Source organism: Lissotriton vulgaris, chromosome 8, assembly GCF_964263255.1.
Source record: "Lissotriton vulgaris chromosome 8, aLisVul1.2, whole genome shotgun sequence".
NCBI classification, from domain to species: Eukaryota; Metazoa; Chordata; class Amphibia; order Caudata; family Salamandridae; genus Lissotriton; species Lissotriton vulgaris.
In genome coordinates this window covers 579,233,191-579,252,875 of record NC_141696.1, presented here as the reverse complement: position 1 = coordinate 579,252,875, position 19,685 = coordinate 579,233,191, and the positions used below count along the sequence as shown (strand labels likewise).

At 45.5% G+C, this 19,685-nt stretch overlaps 1 protein-coding gene across 2 annotated transcripts in view; it reads left to right on the top strand.

Annotated features, from left to right (window-relative positions):
• ARL13B (ARF like GTPase 13B) overlaps nucleotides 1-19,685 on the top strand; it is an 836,406-nt gene that overhangs the window by 715,254 nt on the left and 101,467 nt on the right. For both annotated transcript variants that reach the window (XM_086934423.1, XM_086934422.1), the window contains exon 7: nucleotides 10,981-11,095. In XM_086934423.1, the coding sequence (XP_086790549.1) occupies nucleotides 10,981-11,095 (115 nt within the window). The remainder of the gene's footprint in view (nucleotides 1-10,980; nucleotides 11,096-19,685) is intronic.

The window sequence follows — 19,685 nt, the reverse complement described above, 5'->3', positions numbered from 1 at the left end:
AGCTTTCACCATTCAGCCTCCTTTTCTTCGATTCTCCAGGGACGCTGTTACACTCATTACAAATCCTAAATTTATTCCTAAGGTTCCTTCTGAATTCCACCTTAATGAACCTGTCATTCTCAGAACTTTTTTCCCGGACCCTCAGTCTCCCGCTGAGCGCTCTCTTCATTCTTTGGATTTAAAGCGCTGCCTCAAATTCTATATTCAACGCACTGCTGCTTTTCGTAAATCAGACCAGCTCTTTGTGGCCTATGGACGGATGCACAAAGGACATCCAGTCACTAAACAATCCATTACTAGATGGATTTCTTCTGCCATCAACGGGCTGGTAAGCCTCTTTCTGCTCTGGTGCGAGCACTCTCTACGAGGGCAGTTGCATCCTGTACTGCCCTATTTGCTGGAGTGCCTCTACATCAGATCTGCAGGGCGGCAACGAGGTCCAGCAGGCACACGTTCACGAGGCACTACTGTCTGGAGACGGCTGACGCTGCAGACACTGCTGTGGGTCAAGCGGTGCTACGAAATCTCTTCAGATGAAGGTGAGCCTCTGTTGCTTCCCGCCTCCTGTCATAAAAGGTTCCCCATTAGCTTAGAACCAAGTCTGAAATGCCTGTAGAAATAGTGTGCCTACTAAGCCATACTGCAGGCGAAGACTTCTGAGAGTACAGGAGCTAGTCCTGCGCAGCACAATAACCACTAGCCTGCATTACGCAACTTGACTCAAGGAAGAGCCACCTACGAACTAGAAGATGTGTGGTTCAGCTGACTACGATCAAGACAGAGAACTAGAAGGCGACCTAAAGTATGCAGGCCATTATATGTGTGAATGCCTGTTCTTTGCTACAAGCTTACTCTCATGGTTGTACCTTTAATGTTCTTTAGCACACTACTTTGCCTGGCTAAGCATTGAGCATAGGGCCTTTTAGTTTCAAGAAACTGGCCTGGCAGGCACTTCACCCCCTCAGCTCTCTGTAACAGTGACTTTTCAATGACCTTCTGTGTTTGATCTTTTAATGAGTTCTGTCCATCCTGATTGTGACACAATTGAAATCATGTCCATAAGATTTTTCATTTCCAAAGTACAGCTGTTGAGAGGTTTTGTGTCACCGTGTTCCTAAGCCTAGTGGTCTTTCAACATAGTAGATATTCTAGGTCACATATTTCACCCTCAAATGAGAACATCTTAACCGTGGCCTACAGGAAGCATGATAGAGACTTTTTAAGTTGACCGACATGTTTGGTGCTAGCTGAAATCCAAGGATGGTGGCCTAGAAGAGGGGGCTCACTTGTTCCGCTGCAAATGAACAGACACAACTTCCTCAGAGAGATGCCCCCTAGGAAGGGGGCAGAATATAGAAACTTTTTATAGGGACCATCACTATTATTAGTGTAACAGGTACTGGGGCCAAGGGTGTAAGTACCTCAAAGATGTCTTTCTTACTATGAAACATCGGAATGGCTCCCATTGTCCCTTCTAGCAGTAGATCCCAGGTCTCAAAAACTTGCCTGAGTGCAAATCACTCATCTATTTGGGGGGGGGGGCAACAAGGGAAATATGCCAGCACTCAATACACTGCAATTATATTAAGTTAGACTTGGAGAGACAGAGCGTAACTGTACAATAGTGTGCCAACACTTGCTTTCTATTTGTTTGAATTTAATTTTAGTTTGTATATTCATTATCCTCTGCAAAAAAAAGCCTTTTCCGTTGTGTCTCACAAAGTTGGATACAGGCGAAGCTGCTCTCTCTAGTCACATAAAGTAAAACTTCTAAAGAAGCATATTTATTAAAAATAGCTTCTGAAGGTAATGATTTTGAATTATGTAGGAACGATTTTGAGGTTGAAATATCAAGTATGCTTGCTGGTAGGACTGTGATCTAGCAGTGTTCAGTCCTTTTAGGGGAGTCCTAACAGAATTGGAGAGAAAAGATTGAAATCTCATACTATTTGATCAAGAATACCATACTTCTATTCTTTACCGAAGATGCATAAAAACAGATCTCCACTGCCTGAGCGCCCAATTGTGTCAGGGATCAACTCCATCCTCGAACCTCTGTCACAATTCGTAGACTTCTTTCTCAGACCCATTGTGTAAAAAACACTCACTTACCTTAATGTCACCCAAGAGCTTCTAAATCAACCAAAAGATATTGAATATGACCTTGAAACAGAACTACTACTAGGCTTAGATGTGGAGAGCCTTCATACCAGTCTTCCCAAAAAAGCAACGCTAAAAACAATTAAAAAAATTCTCATCAAACAAAACTGGGTATTTCACACTCCCAGACACACTTTGTTGTTGAAAACTGTTGTCTTGCTCTCACAGAAAATGTCCTTGCGTTTGAAGGCACACTGTATTTACAAATTCATGGGACTTTCATGGGCAGCACTTTCATCCCAAGTCGGCAGGGCTATATGTCAGTACTTTTGAAGAAAAACATGTCCTCAATAATACCAACCCACACAGATGCAAGTTATTCTTCTGGAAAGGATGGTAGATATCATCATGATCTGGAAAGGCACAATGGAGAGTTTATCAGATTTCCACATTTGGCTCAACTCTTGTGATGAATTTTTTAAATGTATCTATATAGCCAATAGCACCACTTTGAACGTCCTAGATTTCAATATTTTTTACAGAAGATAACAGTTTGAAAACTAAGACTGATTACAAACCAACAGCAAAAAATGGTCTATCTTTCAACAGCTTTCATCCCCGCCCTCTGAGAGAAAACCTCCCCTACAGCCAATTTCTTCACATAAAAAGAAACTGTAGTGAAAAAAAGGATTACAAACAACAAACACAAGCCCTAGGAATGAAACTAAAAGAAAGAGACTACCCAGATAAAATAATATCCAAGTATCAAAAAAGAGCTCTTAACCAGAACGGTGACAGCCTCCTGGAAACTGGCACAATAAATCAAGACAAAGATGTTCTCACCTGCGTAACCACATACAACAGCTGTACAAAGTAAAACAAGTCCTCAACAAACACTGGCGCATCTTAATCTCAGGAACTCTCAAATGGCCAAAACGGAGGTTTGCCAAGAGAAGAAGAAAACACATTAATGGCATATTAGTTCACACCAGACGCCACAAAAAAGGAAAGTAAGAGAAACCGTACTTACTAGCCCTGTCACAGGCCATTACCCCTGTGGTTCATGCTCAGTTTTCTATCTCACACAGCCAATAAAGACATTGCAGCTCACATAAGATCTAGAAATGACACTAAGACGCCACTTGAACTGTAATTCAAGTCACGTAATCTACATGATTACATGCCCCTGTAATCTAAAATATATATTGGAATGGCTTGTTGCAAAGCTAAACAACGAATAGGGTAACATCACAGCAATGTTGGATGCAAAAATCCGCCCCCAGGATGAGCAACCATTACATAACCGAACAACACACAATAGAAGACCTACGTTGGGTCATCTTAGAGAATCTAGATACTGTTCAAGAAAACACAGAACACATCCTTTTGAAACAAGAACAGAGGTGGGTGTATCTGAGGACGTATGGCAAAAGTTTAAACAATGCTATTACCTGGTCATGATTATTTGTAAAATGAACACACGTCCGCCTAGCATAAAATATCACCAGTGTAATGCAAGTACGGACACTAAATATTGAATTAACCACAACAATAAGTACCGTAAGTTATAAAGTCCACTAGTGCATTCTCATCAAAAAATGGCACTCCATCTGAATGCAGAATAACATAAAAAAAACAGCAATTATAATCCTGAGTGAGGCAGTTCATTATAGTCATCTAGCAAATTTGCAATAGACTACGTTACCCATAAGGCAGCGTTTTTAGACCCACTTCTCCTCTCTGAACTCCGAAGCCATTGTTAAACAATACCTGAATTTTTCAGCAGTCTGGAAACATATTTGTGACCACTAACCATACATTATAACTGGCATAAGAGCATTGTATATAACGAACACAGCTCATTCAATCTATGCACCGACACCAGGCAAGCTGGTCCTAGACAACATGGCCATACACAATGTGGGCAATCTGATCGCTTGATGAGCTATTAATTATCTAGGGCCGCCCACTGACCACTCTTCCTGTTCCGGGGCACGAAGCACCGCAGTAGCATCTGCCGCAAGAATTCCACACATGAGGATTACAAGCTGCATTGCCGGCTTCATGGAACTAAGACACCCTGCAAAGATCACAGGTAAGGCTATTTATAACCAACCGCTCCCCTGAGGCCTCCACGCTGTATCATCGTCTCCATAGTGGAACATTAGTGTACAACCGGCAGTACACATCTAAACTTTATTTACTTCATAACACTCTAAGTGCCGGTCTTAGAGTATACGATTTGCAAAATCTAACACTGTAACAGTTGCAAGAGCAACAAGTCTTTAATTTTAATGTCCACACCTGGTAGAAAAACATCACATAACACAGTAATACCATACACCCCCTTATGTTCCCTGGTACATGACAGGCGGCTACCACTACCAGTCGCATTATGCCAAACAACTGCATATAGTAAGGGGAAGCAATTCTCTCCCCTGCATGCAGATTTAAGTAAATATTCAAAACCTAATAAACCTTTGACTAATCTGTGTGAAAAAAACTGTGCAAACATGACGTTATTAACTCTTTCATTTCTTCTATTATCCTTCCCCTTTTGGTTTATCATCCACAGTCATAGACCAAATTTTGGCCTATAACCCTCTTGTCAGCTACACGTACAAACAAAACCAGTTGACGAAGAAGGGTGAATGAATCAACTTACCTTTCCCTACTATATACACAGCCTCCTGACATTAGAGATGGCTGAATCCTTTGGTCCTGAGGAAAGCCAACCGACCCCTATGGGCAACATGAACCGAAACATGTCGACCGACCTTTCACAAGATGCATTGGACCATTAAATATCCTTATAAGCACCATCCGACTCTTTCTAACCTTCTCCCTTCCCTGTAAAAATAAAGACAATCCAGACAGGAGAGAAGATATGCATTTTTTTAATGCACTTTTTCCACTAACGACTGTCGTACACCAGACAGGCTCCCTCCTGGTGGAGGATAATGAAACACCTGGAGAATGGGACAATCAGGTGCTAAGACCCAATAATGGCTCATCCAACTTAATCAAACTAGCGAAGAAACAAGAAATACTGCTGTTGTGTCAGTGTGGCTGAGAGTCTCTATTACCATTTTCCAAGAGACTCTGAAAAATTAACTACGTGATTCATCATCCTGATTACCTAATGACCAGCCCGGGAAGCTGAATGAATCTGTGCTTCTCTCTTCCCCTCTGATGTTTTTAAATTTTTGTAACACGTTTCAGTACTAATTAGCACTATTTAAAATATAAACCAGCTGATCACGTCGCAAGAGTTAACCTTCAGCCAGTCCTGTTCTTTTAACCACCAGCACTCTATCTGTTAAAGCTTATAATTTCATTCTTAAAGTGGAAAAAGAGACTTTTGAAATGCCAAAATTGTATGATGGTGGTTATTTATAGGATGTAATTTTGTATGGTCTGGCTAGACAGCACATCTTTCATCAGCATTGTAATGCTCCACATTGCCATACAGCAATCCTTTAAAGCCAGACCTGTTGGGATTGCCAGTGCTTGTTTACATCATGTGAACCACAAGAGGAACCTACAGTATTCAATCCTATCTGGTTCTTATGGCACCAACTTGCATTCAAAGTAACCTCTTGAAACGTGCTTGAGCTATGATGACTGAAGCAGCTTTACATCCTGCCTGTTTTTATTGTAACACGTAGAGCACTATCAAGCAAATTTGACGTGCTTAAACTGCAGTGACTGAAGCATGGAGTGGGACGTTAACCATTCTTCTCTCTCAGTAAGGAAAGCTTAAGTTGCTACGGTGTCAGTCAGAAGGGTGACGAATGCTCCTAATCTTGTCTTTTTCCTTCACAAGTTGCTTGGGACATCACTGTTGTTGAGGCTCAAGGCTTTCATCCTGGAGTCATAATTTGGAAGGTGGACAGTAGAAACTATTGGTTTGGCTCTCACCCCTTTTTAGGTCTCGCCTGAGCCAATGCGGGATTATAGTAAACCAGTTATACCAAAACGGCTGCGGATCGCATACAGTTCATGTGATCTATGCATGTGCACAGCCACATAACACACCACTATTTGTCTGTGCCTCTGCATCAGACTTCAAAGGCTGCCGCTCCCCCGCGTGCACATCGCGCACCACCATTTGTCTGTGCCTCGGCATCAGACTTCAAAGGCTGCCGCTCAGGGACACCACCACATCACTGGGACACCACCACATCACTCGGGGGCATCACCACATCACTCAGGGGCACCACCACATCACTCAGGGGCACCACCACATCACTCAGGGGCACCACCACATCACTCAGGGACACCACCATATCACATCACTCTAGGACACCACCACATCACTCTGGGGCACCAACACATCACTCTGGGGCACCAACACATCACTCTGGGGCACCAACACATCACTCGGGGGCACCACCACATCACTCGGGGGCACCACCACATCACTCGGGGGCACCACCACATCACTGGGGACACCACCACATCACTCGGGGGCACCACCACATCACTCGGGGGCACCACCACATTACTCTGGACATCACCACATCACTCAAGGACACCACCACATCACTCGGGGACGCCACCACATCACTCGGGACACCACCACATCACTCGGGAACACCACCACATCACTCGGGAACACCACCACATCACTCGGGAACACCACCACATCACTCGGGAACACCACCACATCACTCGGGGGCACCACCACATCACTCGGGGACACCACCACATCACTCGGGGACACCACCACATCACTCGGGGACACCACCACATCACTCGGGGACACCACCACATCACTCGGGGACACCACCACATCACTCGGGGACACCACCACATCACTCTAATACACCACCACATCACTCGGGGACACCACCACATCACTCGGGGACACCACCACATCACTCTAATACACCACCACATCACTCTAATACACCACCACATCACTCTAATACACCACCACATCACTCTAATACACCACCACATCACTCTAATACACCCCCACATCACTCAGCCCAACCACATAATCACTTAGCACCACAACAGCACTGTCCTTGCTTGCTACCAACAAGCATTGCCATAGCCAATAGGACTCACATTAGGAAAGTGTAAGCTATTGGCTTTGTGAATAACAATGCTAATAATTTATATATTTTCAAAGCCAACATTTATTAAAAGAAATTGCCATTTACAATACCAATAGCTCACGCTTTCCTAATGCGAGACCTATTGCATTGCAAATTCTTCGTTTCCCGATTCTCCTCTAATCGATGACCAGATGTAGCCATCAAAATGTGTCTGCCCACCTGTAAATGTAAAGTAGTGTTTTTACCAAAACCGTGTTTTTTTGCATACATAACATTACCAAAGTGCATGGCTTAAGAAATATTTCTGACTTCACGTATAAAGTTCCTACATTCAAGAACAAACTCAAAGTTTGGAATTAAACACATTTCAAGTGGAGATATTGAAATACTTTCACTGCTACATCAGGCTCATTGTCAGACTGCTTGTAAGAAGCCATTCCATGAATTATCCGTCATTTAGAGTCACTGAGTAACATTTTTTCATTAGAAATGTACGAATATGTTAACAATATTTTGAGCTCTCCCCCTATTCACACAATATACTCCGCCTGCAAGAACTGACTGAACTACAGTGAGGTTGAACTTTGAAGATAACATTCAATAAGATGTCCTCCTGATGTTTTTTAGATTTCAGATAGGAAGGAGAATCTGCAAAAGCCGTTTTAACTTATTGTCTCTGAGTGATCTTTCGTGTGCCCGATAAGCGTTAAAACAAAATAAAATATTTATCCGCTGCTTGTTGAGTAAAAAGTATAAATAAAAAAGTGTGATAATCAAATATCTTGTCAAGTATTCATCATTCATGCAAAACGAACTAAGCGAAAATGTGTAACTGAAAGTAATCTTTATATTTACTTGGGAAAAAACGTTTATTTAGAAGTTTATCCACATCCATATGGATGTGCCTACAGGGGTTGATACCATCAAACTCCTAGATATCACGAAGCCATTGGGCTTGCTGCCTTACCTTGCATCCCCCACGCACAATAAAGGCCACACATTGGATCAAATATTTTCCAATACTCCAATTATAACAGCTGATCCTAAACCAGTGCTGTGGTCAGACCACATGCTGGTGAATTTTGATATTCTATATAAATCCAGGGCCACCCCTAGGGGCCCTGCTCGTCAATCCCAAATCTCTCGTGCTTTCTACAAGGTGTCACCGGATTTGATAACACAGTACCTGAAGGTACATCCCTGCTCGTTCACCGGCGACCTAGAGGAAGATCTAGAGCGCTTTCAAACGTGGCTTGTGCAGTGCCTTGATAAGCTAGCTCCTCCCCAGTTGGCTCATAAAAACTCTACTCGAACCTCAGCACCTTGGTTTACATCGGCGCTTAACATCAGTCGCAGGCACTGTAAGAAGGCCGAAAGAGCATGGCGATCAAACTATGAGGAACCACTAAAGGAAGCCTATAGATTTTGCGTTGGGGCTTATCATAAAGAAATCTATCTGGAGAAGAAATCCTACTTTCCTAGGAGGATTGATGAGGCTATTAGCACCAGCAAGGAAATCTTTATGATTGTGAAAGAATTCACATCGCCCGTTTCCATTACATCCAAGTTCTCTTTCTCTGAACCCTGGGTCACCCGATTGCCAGGTTTTTTTGCCCATAAAATTCAGAGCATTCAGGCTTCCTTTGTGCCGGTTGCACCGGTGGAAGTTGCCAACCTCGTGCCCCTGGTGTCTTTGCCAGCCTCAGGGCGGCCATTACTGTCTAACTTCCCGCCTCTCAGGCCTAAAGCTTCGTTGGATTTTTTATCTAAAATGAAATCCGGCTCCCCGCTGGACCCCTGTCCCGCAAAGTTTCTAGCCAAAATTGCACGTTATTAACCCCATCATCAACCCGATTTTAAATCACTCTCTTGAGATGGGTATGGTGCCACAGGCTTGGAAACAAGCGCTGGTTCTGCCCCTCTTGAAAAAGCCTACCCTTGACTCTAGCATCCATGCGAACTATAGGCCTATCTCCCTGCTCCCGGCCCTGGCGAAGGTCGTGGAAAAGCATGTACAATCCGTTCTCGCGGACTTTGTGTAGACACATGGTGTCCTCCATCACACCCAGTCCGGTTTTCGGGCAAACATGAGTCCCGAAACGGCACTGCTAGAAATGTCGGAGGCCATCAAAGAGGTCCAGGATGGCAGAGGAAAAGCTTTGCTGGTGTTATTAGATCTATCGGCGGCGACACCGTCCCCCACAACCGCCTCCTTGCAAGACTCTTGGAGATCGGGGTAGAATGGACGGTGTTCAAATGGTTTGAGTCTTTTCTTTCTGACCGCCAACAGACAGTCTGGGCCTCTCCGTATTCAGCTGTAGTGCCACCTCTGGAGGTGGGAGTTCCCCAGGGGTCTATTTTAAGCCCCACTCTTTTCAACATCTATATAACCCCTCTGGCGGCGCTGGCTGAATCTTATGGTGCCCGGATTGTCTAATTCGCCGATGATACCCAGCTTCTTTTCACGTGCGAAGGTAATATGGACTTCAATGGAGAGCGTATTAAGAACTGCCTGGAGAGCGTATTAAGAGCTGCCTGGAGGCTATCTTTGCATGGTTCCAACTGAACCAGTTGAAGTGCAACTCTGATAAATTTCAGGTTCTCTTCTTTGGATGCCCTCCAGTCCCGTGCTGGAAGTCCTGGTGGCCCGTGGCCATGTTTCCACCTTCCGCTGACACCGTGGTGGCCAAGAATCTTGGAGTGAAAATGGACACTTGTCTCACTTTTAAATCCCAGATTCTGGGCCTGGTTGGACAGTGTTTCGGTCTTTTAAAAATGTTGAAAAAATTCCTTCCACTCCTATCCATTGCCCATAGGAAGACTACGGTTCAATCCTTGATAGGCTCAAGGCTGGACTATGCAAATGTTTTATATCTGGGCCTTCATAAAATCCTCCTGTCGCGTTTACAGGTGGTGCAGAACTCTGCGGCACAAGCAATTTTTGGCTTGAGCCGGAGATCTGGTGCCGCAGGACTTCTGAAATCCCTTCATTGGTTGCCTATACGGAAACGCATTGCCTTCAAGGCTCTCACAATAGCTTTCAAAGCCTTGCATGGTACTGGCGCCTGCTACCTCAGAAATAGGATTAGTTTTCATCACCCATCCAGAGCTTTATGCTCTGCATCTCTGTCACTGGCCGCGGTCCCGCCAATTAGGCGTGCTCGGTGCGGGCGTCGCTCTTTTAAGTACCTTGCGCCACGGGCTTGGAATGCACTACCGATGTCAATAAGGCAGGCTGACACCTTGCTGTCTTTCAGAAAAGATCTTAAAACTTGGCTGTTTGGCCAATAATTCCCCCTTCTTCCTCGCTCTGTGCCTTGCCGGGTCCGATAGCGCCGGGACACTCTGTCTGAATAGCTGAGTGCTCTATAAAATTCTGGATAACATAACATAACATTAATTAGACTTTATTTTAATTTGATACCTAAAAAGATTATACTAAACAAAGATAGGAAAATGCTTCATTTTTCCCTGCTCATAAGCTCAAATCAATAACCGGTCTTTTAATATAAATTTCATCTGGACATGAGAATGTATTTTAGGGGTTCTTCCTCGTGGAAAAGATTGTGAATTGCTGGTGTAGTCAGTCTGCAGACATTGATTTAGATAAGAGGCAAAATAATTATTTTGTATTTAACATGCTTGTTTTTGCGCTTCATAAATGTGACATTTATTTTCTACTAATTTTGAGATTTTAATTTGTGATTTTTATGAATGTCATCATTCTTTCCCATTTCTTTATTTTTTCCTCTCTTCATTCAATTCTGTATTGTGAATTACAGTCTACTAATGGAATATTCCCTTCTAATACTAGAGATCAACAAGAAAAAGAAGAAGCTGAACGGGAAGGAAGAACTGTTATGGGAGAGGAGGATACCGAACTTGTCACAGTAAATCCTTTTCAACCTATTTCTGCTGTTATAACAGAGGTAAGGACACTATTTCTATTCGAATGGCTTACAATGGACATTGTCAAACTGAGGTGACAAACTACTTAAAATGAATGTGATGTGGAAAATAGTTATTTACTTTTGAAAATATTACACTTTTGTGCATTTTCAGGTACAGAAAGAGATTAGCCAAACGTTACTGTCTACATTAGTAGCTATTAAAACAATTACCACACTGTTAACTAGTAGTGCTAATCCAGCACATTAACACAACATTTACTCTAATTTCACCATTCCCTTTCACCTTTATTTCCTTAAAGCAATGTTTCTGTGCACGTTTTTTGTGTGTGAATCATATGCCTGTTTTTATTTAATTGTCGCATACATTTGTAACTGCCATCGGATTGAAATGAATCGATGTTGGTTTAGAATAATTTAATACCAAGGATTAGAGAGCTGGCTTTATTTACCATCGTTGTGATGCATGGAGGCCAGTTTGCCTCTTTCAAAAGACATCAGATAACAAAAGGAACAGATTTTTTCTTATGGTCCGCCTGTAAATGCGTCTGCTGCCCTTGAAGTAGCAAGTGCTTTAAATGATGCTTACATGTGAACTTGCTTCACAACGCATGGAAGCTCTTGGATTTATGCTAAAGGAGACTAAAAACTGATAAAAACATAATTGGTGTGCTGTTTGTTGTTGAACCAGTGCCTTGTGCTTCATTAAAGGGAAACCTATAGCACATGCCCAGTTGTCGAGCAGCTATAAAGTGTGAACCCGTGAAGGGAACGTATAGAGGAAGCAACTTAAACCAATGTAAAATCTTGGAGCTCTGTGATGTCCCTGCAGAATTCCTCTTTTCCATCCCATTTCAAACCTTTCATCTGATGCCCATTACTGCTCAGAATGCAGAATTTGTCAAAGTAATTTAGACCTTACTAGAGGGCATGGTTTGAGAGACCTTTAAGAGAAGTTTCAATGGCACCCAGAAACAGTTTAATCTACATGACTTCAGTTGAATGTAAACTTATGTGCATTTTTGTACACTCAGATGACTGAGGGGAAAGGCCTAGTGGATGAGGCAGCAGCAAGAAGAGACAAACTACTGACAGAAATCGTGAAGTAGCTTATGTCGCCCCAGTATTGGAACTTTCATAGATTCCCATGCTTTTGTATCATTCCCCATCGTTGGAATGGGAGTCTCGGTAACCAAGTAACATAGCAGTAGGTACAAAAGAGAAAGAAAAAGGCCTAGGCCTCATTCCCTTTTGAAGCATATCCGCCTCTTTTTGTAAAAGAGACCAAACTAAGCATCAGCCAATCAGAAGAGCCTCACCCCATAGAACCCTCCTGAAGGAACCTCAGAGCCTCAGATTTTCTACCTCACGTTGTGCTTAGGGGGTCTCCTTTGAGCTATGCTCAATCTCTACTCTTTTCAGAAGTTTTCTTCAGGATTTCTCTTCAGAATTGTTGGCTGTCCCTTTCAGGATGTCTGATAAGGAGAAGAAGAAGGTGATTTTCAAGCCATGTTCCACCTGTGGCAAGAAAAGATTGTTTTTCGAGGATGGGCATAAAGATTGTATTTATTGCCTCTATCCAGATCATAAGGCTGCAGACTGCAAGATCTGCCGCACCTTTTCTACCAAGACCCTCCGGGATCGTGAGGGTAGGCTTCTTACCTGGTTCCAGAAGTTGAAGTCCAGGAAAGACACAGTATCCAGTGACAGTGAAGACTCTTATTCAGCCTCATCTTCAAGAAGGTCGGTCAAAAAGGGGTAGGGTTTCCCCTTCTTCTATGGAGCGTCCTTCTAAGGCCTCAAAAAAGACCCCAGAGAGTCTGAGAGCCAAGGTCCGGTCGAAGCTCCTCACCATGGTGAAAAGAGGGAAGGACCATCTACACCTTCTTCTGGAATGAAGACTGATACAGCCTTCAAAAGACCTTCTTCTCAGTCTTCTGGGAAGTCTGACAAGAGTTCCAAGCCGTCGACGACGCAGATGAAGGCGTCGAAGCTTAAGCTTAAAATGGTAGCGTCGACGGACCCGTCCACGGTACAATTGACATTGACGGGATCGACAGCGCCGACGAAGAGCTCGTCGACGGTGGTGATGATGACAGTGTCGGCTTCGAGGGCTTCGTCGACGACAACATTGACGACGACAGCAGGAGCGGAGACGGTCTCGGCGTCGACGACGCCCATCTCGTCGACGATTGTTCGTTCGTCGATGAAGTCTACTCAGCAGTTTTATCAGCTCCATCGTCGACGGGAGCGAGAGAATTACGATTTCTATGAGACTAATCTCACCTGACATTACGTCTCCCAGGAGAGTTACCCCCTTGCCTCCAGCTTTGCTGTTAGAGGAGGATGATGACGATTCAGAGGATGATGATCAGAACTCATATGGTTATGCCAACAGTCCATCTCAGCTTATGGTTAAATGCCAGGAGACGGATTCCGAAGGGAACTACCAGCAGGAATGTGGGTACCATCATTCTGCCCAGCCACAACAATATTCGAGGCAAGACATGGTGTCTGTACCATCTTCTCTCTTGCAGGATCTCCACAACATGCTGCAAGATCACAAATCTAGATGTTCACAGCCTGCTGCTGTTCCGACTGCGCAAGCCCTGCCAGTCCCTGCGACTCCTGCAGTTGTTTCTCCAGAATTGCCGGCTCAGGTGACATCTCAGCCGCAGACACCGGTTCCACAGGTACCTTCGATACCACTGGACACTCACGATGATTCCTCGGATGAGGATCAAAACTTTGATGGCAGACCTGATCAAGGTGTAGAATGGAACGAGTATGTCATCCCAGACCCAGCTTCACCATGTCCGTATCCGGTGGACTCCCCGCCAGCGGATATAGGGGGGTTCCATAAGCTGATGGAGAGAGCGGTTGGCAGATTCAAGCTAGCAATGCCTTCTGTTACCACCGAATGATTTTTTATGACTTTAAAGAGCCTTATAAAAAGACTACTAGATCTATCCCTATTGTCCAACATGTTTGGGATGAAGGCCTTAAAGCGATGAAGAATCCAGCGACGGTGGTCCCTGTTCTACCGCGCCTTGACAAAAAATATAAAGCACCTGAGGATGGTCCTTCGTCTTTGACTGGACACCCAAAACCGGACTCGGTAATTTCACAAGCGACACAAAGGAAGTCAAGCAACCCTTCAGCTCCTTTGACAAGTCCTCCAGATAAAGAAAGCAGGAGGTTAGACAACGTCGGGAAGAGGTTCTCTTCAATGGCTAGTCTTCTGGTGCGGGCAGCAAATGCCTTGGCAATATTAGGCAGGTACGATCGCCAATTATGGTGTGATGTTTCGCCACATCTGGATCAACTTCCTCCAGAATCAAAAACAGAGGCGAAGAAGATTTTACAGGCAGGGGAAGCAACGTCAATGGAAATTATAGACTGTGCCATGGACATCGCCACAACAGCTTTTTGTTCATTGGTGGGTGCTGCAGCCCTTCGTCGCCAGGGATGGCTCAAAGCGAATTGGTTCAGACCCGAAATCCAGAATAAGATCCTGGATCTACCTTTCGAGGGAGATGCTTTGTTTGGAAAGTTAATAGATGACACTCTCCAGGATATTAAAAAGGACACTGAGACAGCTAAGTTTCTGGGTACGCTTCGGTACCGTAAAGCTCCATTCAGAGGTTCCAGAAGCAAGCGTACCACGTACGGAAGCTCTTACCAGCAGCAACGTTACTCATCCTATGGCTCAGGTTCGCAACAGTACCGCCAGCCTTATCGGCAAAGACAAGGCCAATCCTCGAATTTCTCAAGATCTAACAATAGAGGAAAGCAAGCTCGCCAAGGACGTGCCATGTCCAAGAGGCAATAGCGGCCTCCTTGCTCTTCCTACTGTGCCCACCTCCGCAAGATCATCAGTAGGAGGCAGGGTGTCACAATACCTTCAGAATTGGTCCAAGATAACATCAGACCGTTGGGTGCTAAACATCATTCGAAAGGGCCACACCTTGGAATTTACACAAATCCCACCATCCAAGCCCCTGACCGCCATCCGATCGAAACATCTGCGTCTTCTGCGGCTCGAGGTTCATCAAATGCTCCTGAAAGGTGCTATAGAGCTGGGCCCCTCCGCCCAAAGAGGAGATGGATTCTATTCCAGGTTCTTCCTGATAAAGAAGACGCTAGAGAAATGGCGCCCCATTTTAGATCTCAGGGAGCTCAAAACCTCTCATCTCCCTATCTTTCCGGATGGTCTCACTTCAGCACATACTACGTCTCATCAATCCAGGGGATTGCATGGCCACGCTCGATCTCGAAGATGCGTATTTTCACATACCGATTCACCCGGCACACAGGAGTTTTATACGATTTACAGTAACCAAGAGCCACTTTCAATTCAGGGTGTTACCCTTGGGACTTCGCTCAGCCCCAAGAATCTTCACAAAGGTGCTGGCACCAGTGGCAGCGTTTCTACGGAAGAATCACTTTCAAGTCTTCCGTTACGTGGACGACTGGTTGTGAAGGCTCCGTCCAGGAAGGCAGCAAGGGAAGCTGTTGACGCTTGTAGAAACCTGTTTCAGAATTTGGGTCTCACTCTAAACAAGGAGAAGTCATCTCTGGTTCTGTCCAGGACTGCACGCTTCCTGGGGGCCATCTTGGACTCTAATCTCAAAAAAGCTTTCCCAACCTTGGAGAGGCAGGAAAAACTGCAAACCATGGCGCTAGCCTTAAGAAGAAGAAGGTGTCTTTCAGTACGCCGCTACAAGTCTCTTCTAGGAGTGATTTCTTCATGCATTCCTCTAATTCCACACTGCAGATTGAGGATGCGTCCTCTTCAGGGGCAGCTGGACATCCAGTGGAGACAGATTCACGGTTCGTTCGACGACAAAGTGACCATCACCTCGGCAATGAGAAAAACGGCCTTGTGGTGGACAAAGCAGGAGAACTTGTCCCAAGGTCTATCCTTCGGAAGCGATCTGTCTCCTCCGGTTGTGACGACGGATGCATCATTGGACGGCTGGGGGGCAGTGCTGCAGGATCTGTATGTCAATGGACATTGGTCACCTCAGAACCGTCTGCTTCACATCAATCTCTTGGAACTCAGGGCAATCAAACTGGCTCTACAAGCTTTTCTCCCTCGACTAGGTGGTTTGAACGTTCTCATCCGGACGGACAACACCACGGCCATGCATTACATAAGCAAGGAAGGAGGAACCAGGTCTCTCCCGTTATCTCAGGAAGCTCAAATCTGGGAATGGGCGATTCTTCATGGGATCTCACTGCAGGTGGAACATCTGCCAGGGATCTTAAACACAAATGCCGACAGACTAAGCAGGCTATCCTCAGTCAGTCGCAAGTGGGAACTGAACCAGCGAGTTCTGGACAAGGTTTTCCATCAGTGGGGCAAGCCTGCAATAGATCTATTTGCCACTCCAACCAACAAGAAATGCCGGTCTTATGCAAGCAGGCTTCACCATCAAGGATCATTGGGGAATGCACTTTCGATAGCCTGGTCAGGGACATTTGTTTACGCCTTTTCCCCCATTCCAATGATCCCGAGACTTATCAGGAAAATCAAGGTAGAGCCATGCAAGATGATCTTGATAGCCCCTGCTTGGCCGAGACAGTTCTGGTTCAGGGAACTCCATCTGTTGTCCCTTGTTCCACCTCTTCCCTTGCGAACCATTCCAGACCTTCTCACAATGTCCGAGGGGCAAATTTGGCATCCGGACCCAGCTTCATTGTACTTGACAGCATGGCTCCTGAGCAGCGAGAATTCATGAACCTTCCTATCTCAAATTAAATAAGAGAAGTTTTCTCCCAGACTAGAGCTCCTTCCACGAATAAGACTTACTGTTTCAAATGGAAAAGATTTTGCATTTGGTGCAAGAAAGAAGGTGTTGACCCTTTCTCTTCTCAACCTCATCAACTTCTGCCTTATCTTTTGTCCTTAGCTAAGACAGGGCTGGCCCATTCATCCATAAAAGTTCACTTGGCAGCGATTTCTCGGTACAGACGTTCTGCGTCTGGACCTTCTCTTTGGTCTTCTAGAATAATTAAACAGTTTCTTAAAGGATTGTTCTGTGTCTATTCCCCGGTGAGGCCTCCGCCTCCTACTTGGCAACTGAATTTGGTCCTCACACAGCTCATGAAAGCCCCATTTGAACCAATACATCGAACGGACATGAAATTCCTTTCATGGATTTTGGCTCTCCTTCTTGCCCTCACATCGGCAAGACGCATTGGGGAGTTGCAGGCTCTCACAATTCAGGAACCGTTTCTCCAATTCAAAAGGAATACAGTAATCCTACGGACTAACCCGAGGTCATACCCAAGGTGCCCTCGGACTTTCACTTGAATGAGACAGTTATTCTTAAATCTTTCTTTCTTCACCCTTCCACACCAGCGGAGAGGTCACTGCATTCTTTGGATGTACAACAGTGCTTAAAATTTTATTTGGATCGCACCAAAGGATTTCGTAAATCTTCCCAATTATTTGTTGCTTTTGGTGGTCCTCGCAAGGGCCTCCCTCTTTCAAAACAAAGTATTGCGGGATGGATTTTCAGTGCCATTCTCCATTGCCATTCAACAGGGAAGCCGCTGACCAGCAGAATTAGAGCGCATTCCACAAGATCGGTGGCTTCTTCAACAGCTCTCTTCGCGGGAGTGCACATCAGAGACATTTGCAGGGCTGACACTTGGAGCAGCGTGCACACCTTTACAAAGCATTACTGCTTGGAATCCTTGGCACAGGAGGACACGGCTGTGGGTCAGGCAGTCCTGAGGAACCTCTTCCACTAATTGGTGAGCTTTTCTTTCTATCCCACCTTCCTTTTGTCTGCACATTTTGTATCTTCATGTAATGATGGCTATTGCAATATATGTTTATGCCACAAAATGTGTTTTTATTGCTGACTGCTTGCTACTCTAATACAAAAGCATGGGAATCTATGAAAGTTCCAATACTGGGGCAAGAAAACAAGTTACTTACCTGTAACTTTGGTTCCCCAGTATTGGTAACTTTCATAGATTCTCATGCGCCCACCCACCTCCCCGAGGAAAGCTCAGCCTTCAGCAGATATGGTGACTGTTACACAACGGCTACGAAAATCTGAGGCTCTGAGGTTCCTTCAGGAGGGTTCTATGGGGTGAGACTCTTCTGATTGGCTGATGCTTAGTTTGATCTCTTTTACAAAAAGAGGCGGATATGCTACAAAAGGGAATGAGGCCTAGGCCTTTTTCTTTCTCTTTTGTACCTACTGCTGTGTTATTTGGTTACCGAGACTCCCATTCCGACGACTGGGAATGATACAAAAGCATGGTAATCTATGAAAGTTACCAATGCTGGGAACCAAAGTTACAGGTAAGTAACTTGTTTTCTTATAGAAGTACTGAGAGCCATACAAAGCTTGCAAACATTTTTTGGGAGAAACCCATTGGGCAAATTAGTTAATCTGATTTAAAAAAAAGAGTTCAAGAAAATGGCAGCTATTCAGATATGATAAGTAAGACTTAAAAGAAAGTTGTCAGGATCAATTGTAAAGCGCACTACTCACTTGTGAGGGTCTCAAGGAGCTGGGGGGAGGGGGTATCTACTACTGCTCGAATAGCCAGGTCTTGAGAAGTCTTCTGAAGGTTAGCAGGTCCTGGGTCTGCCGTAGGAGGGTGGGAAGGGTGTTCCAGGTCTTGGCAGCAAGGTGGGAGAACGATCTGCCACCGGCGGTCGCTCTTCGGATGCGGGGGATGGTGTAGAGGTTGGCGGAGCGGAGCTGGCGGTTCGGGGTGCAGACGGTGAGTCATCTCTTGAGGTATGCCAGTCCGGTGTTGTGGAGTGCATTGTGTGTATAGGTGAGGAGCTTGAAGGTGATCCTCTTGTTGACGGGAAGCGAGTGCAGGTCTCTCAGGTAGGGTGTGATGTGGCTGTGGCGAGGGATGTGAGGATCAAGTGTGCGCAGGCGTTCTGAATGGGTTGTAGTCGTTTCAGGAGTTTGGCCGAGGCTCCTCCGTAGAGGGCGTTTCCGTAGTCCAGCATGCTGCTGACGAGGGCCTGAGTGACTGTTCTTGTTTCGGTGGGGATCCACCTGTAGATCTTGCGAAGCATGCAGAGGGTGTTTAAGCAGGACAACGAGACGGCGTTGACCTGTATTGACATGGTGAGGGTGGAGTCGAGGATGAAACCCAGGGTGCGTGCGTGGTCAGTGGGTGTGGGTACTTTTCCCAGTGCGGTAGGTCACCAGGATTCGTCCAATGCGAGGGGGTGGAGCCGAGGATTAGGACTTCTGTCTTGTATGAGTTAAGCTTCAGACAGCTGTTCTTCATCCACTCAGAAACAGCTTTCAATCCTTTGTGTGCACTTCGGAGCGGCCAGGAAGCAGGAGTGTGATCGTCCGGTGTTGAGTGCGTGGATGGTGCTGGCGTCGTAGCGGAGATGGGCATCATGGCGTTCCCGCGGGCCAGGGGTCCTGGCGCTGGGAGTAGTCCAGGCGCGGACGGGCTTGCCTTCTGTGCGCCCGCGGCCACGATATAAGGGGAGGTGGGAGGGAGGAGCTTCTGGGAGGCGGGAGCGGGGCAGTGAATGGGCGCGCCGGGGGTCGGGGACGCAGCGGCGGAAACGGAAGCGGGTTACAGAAGGCAAAGAAAGGGGAGAAAA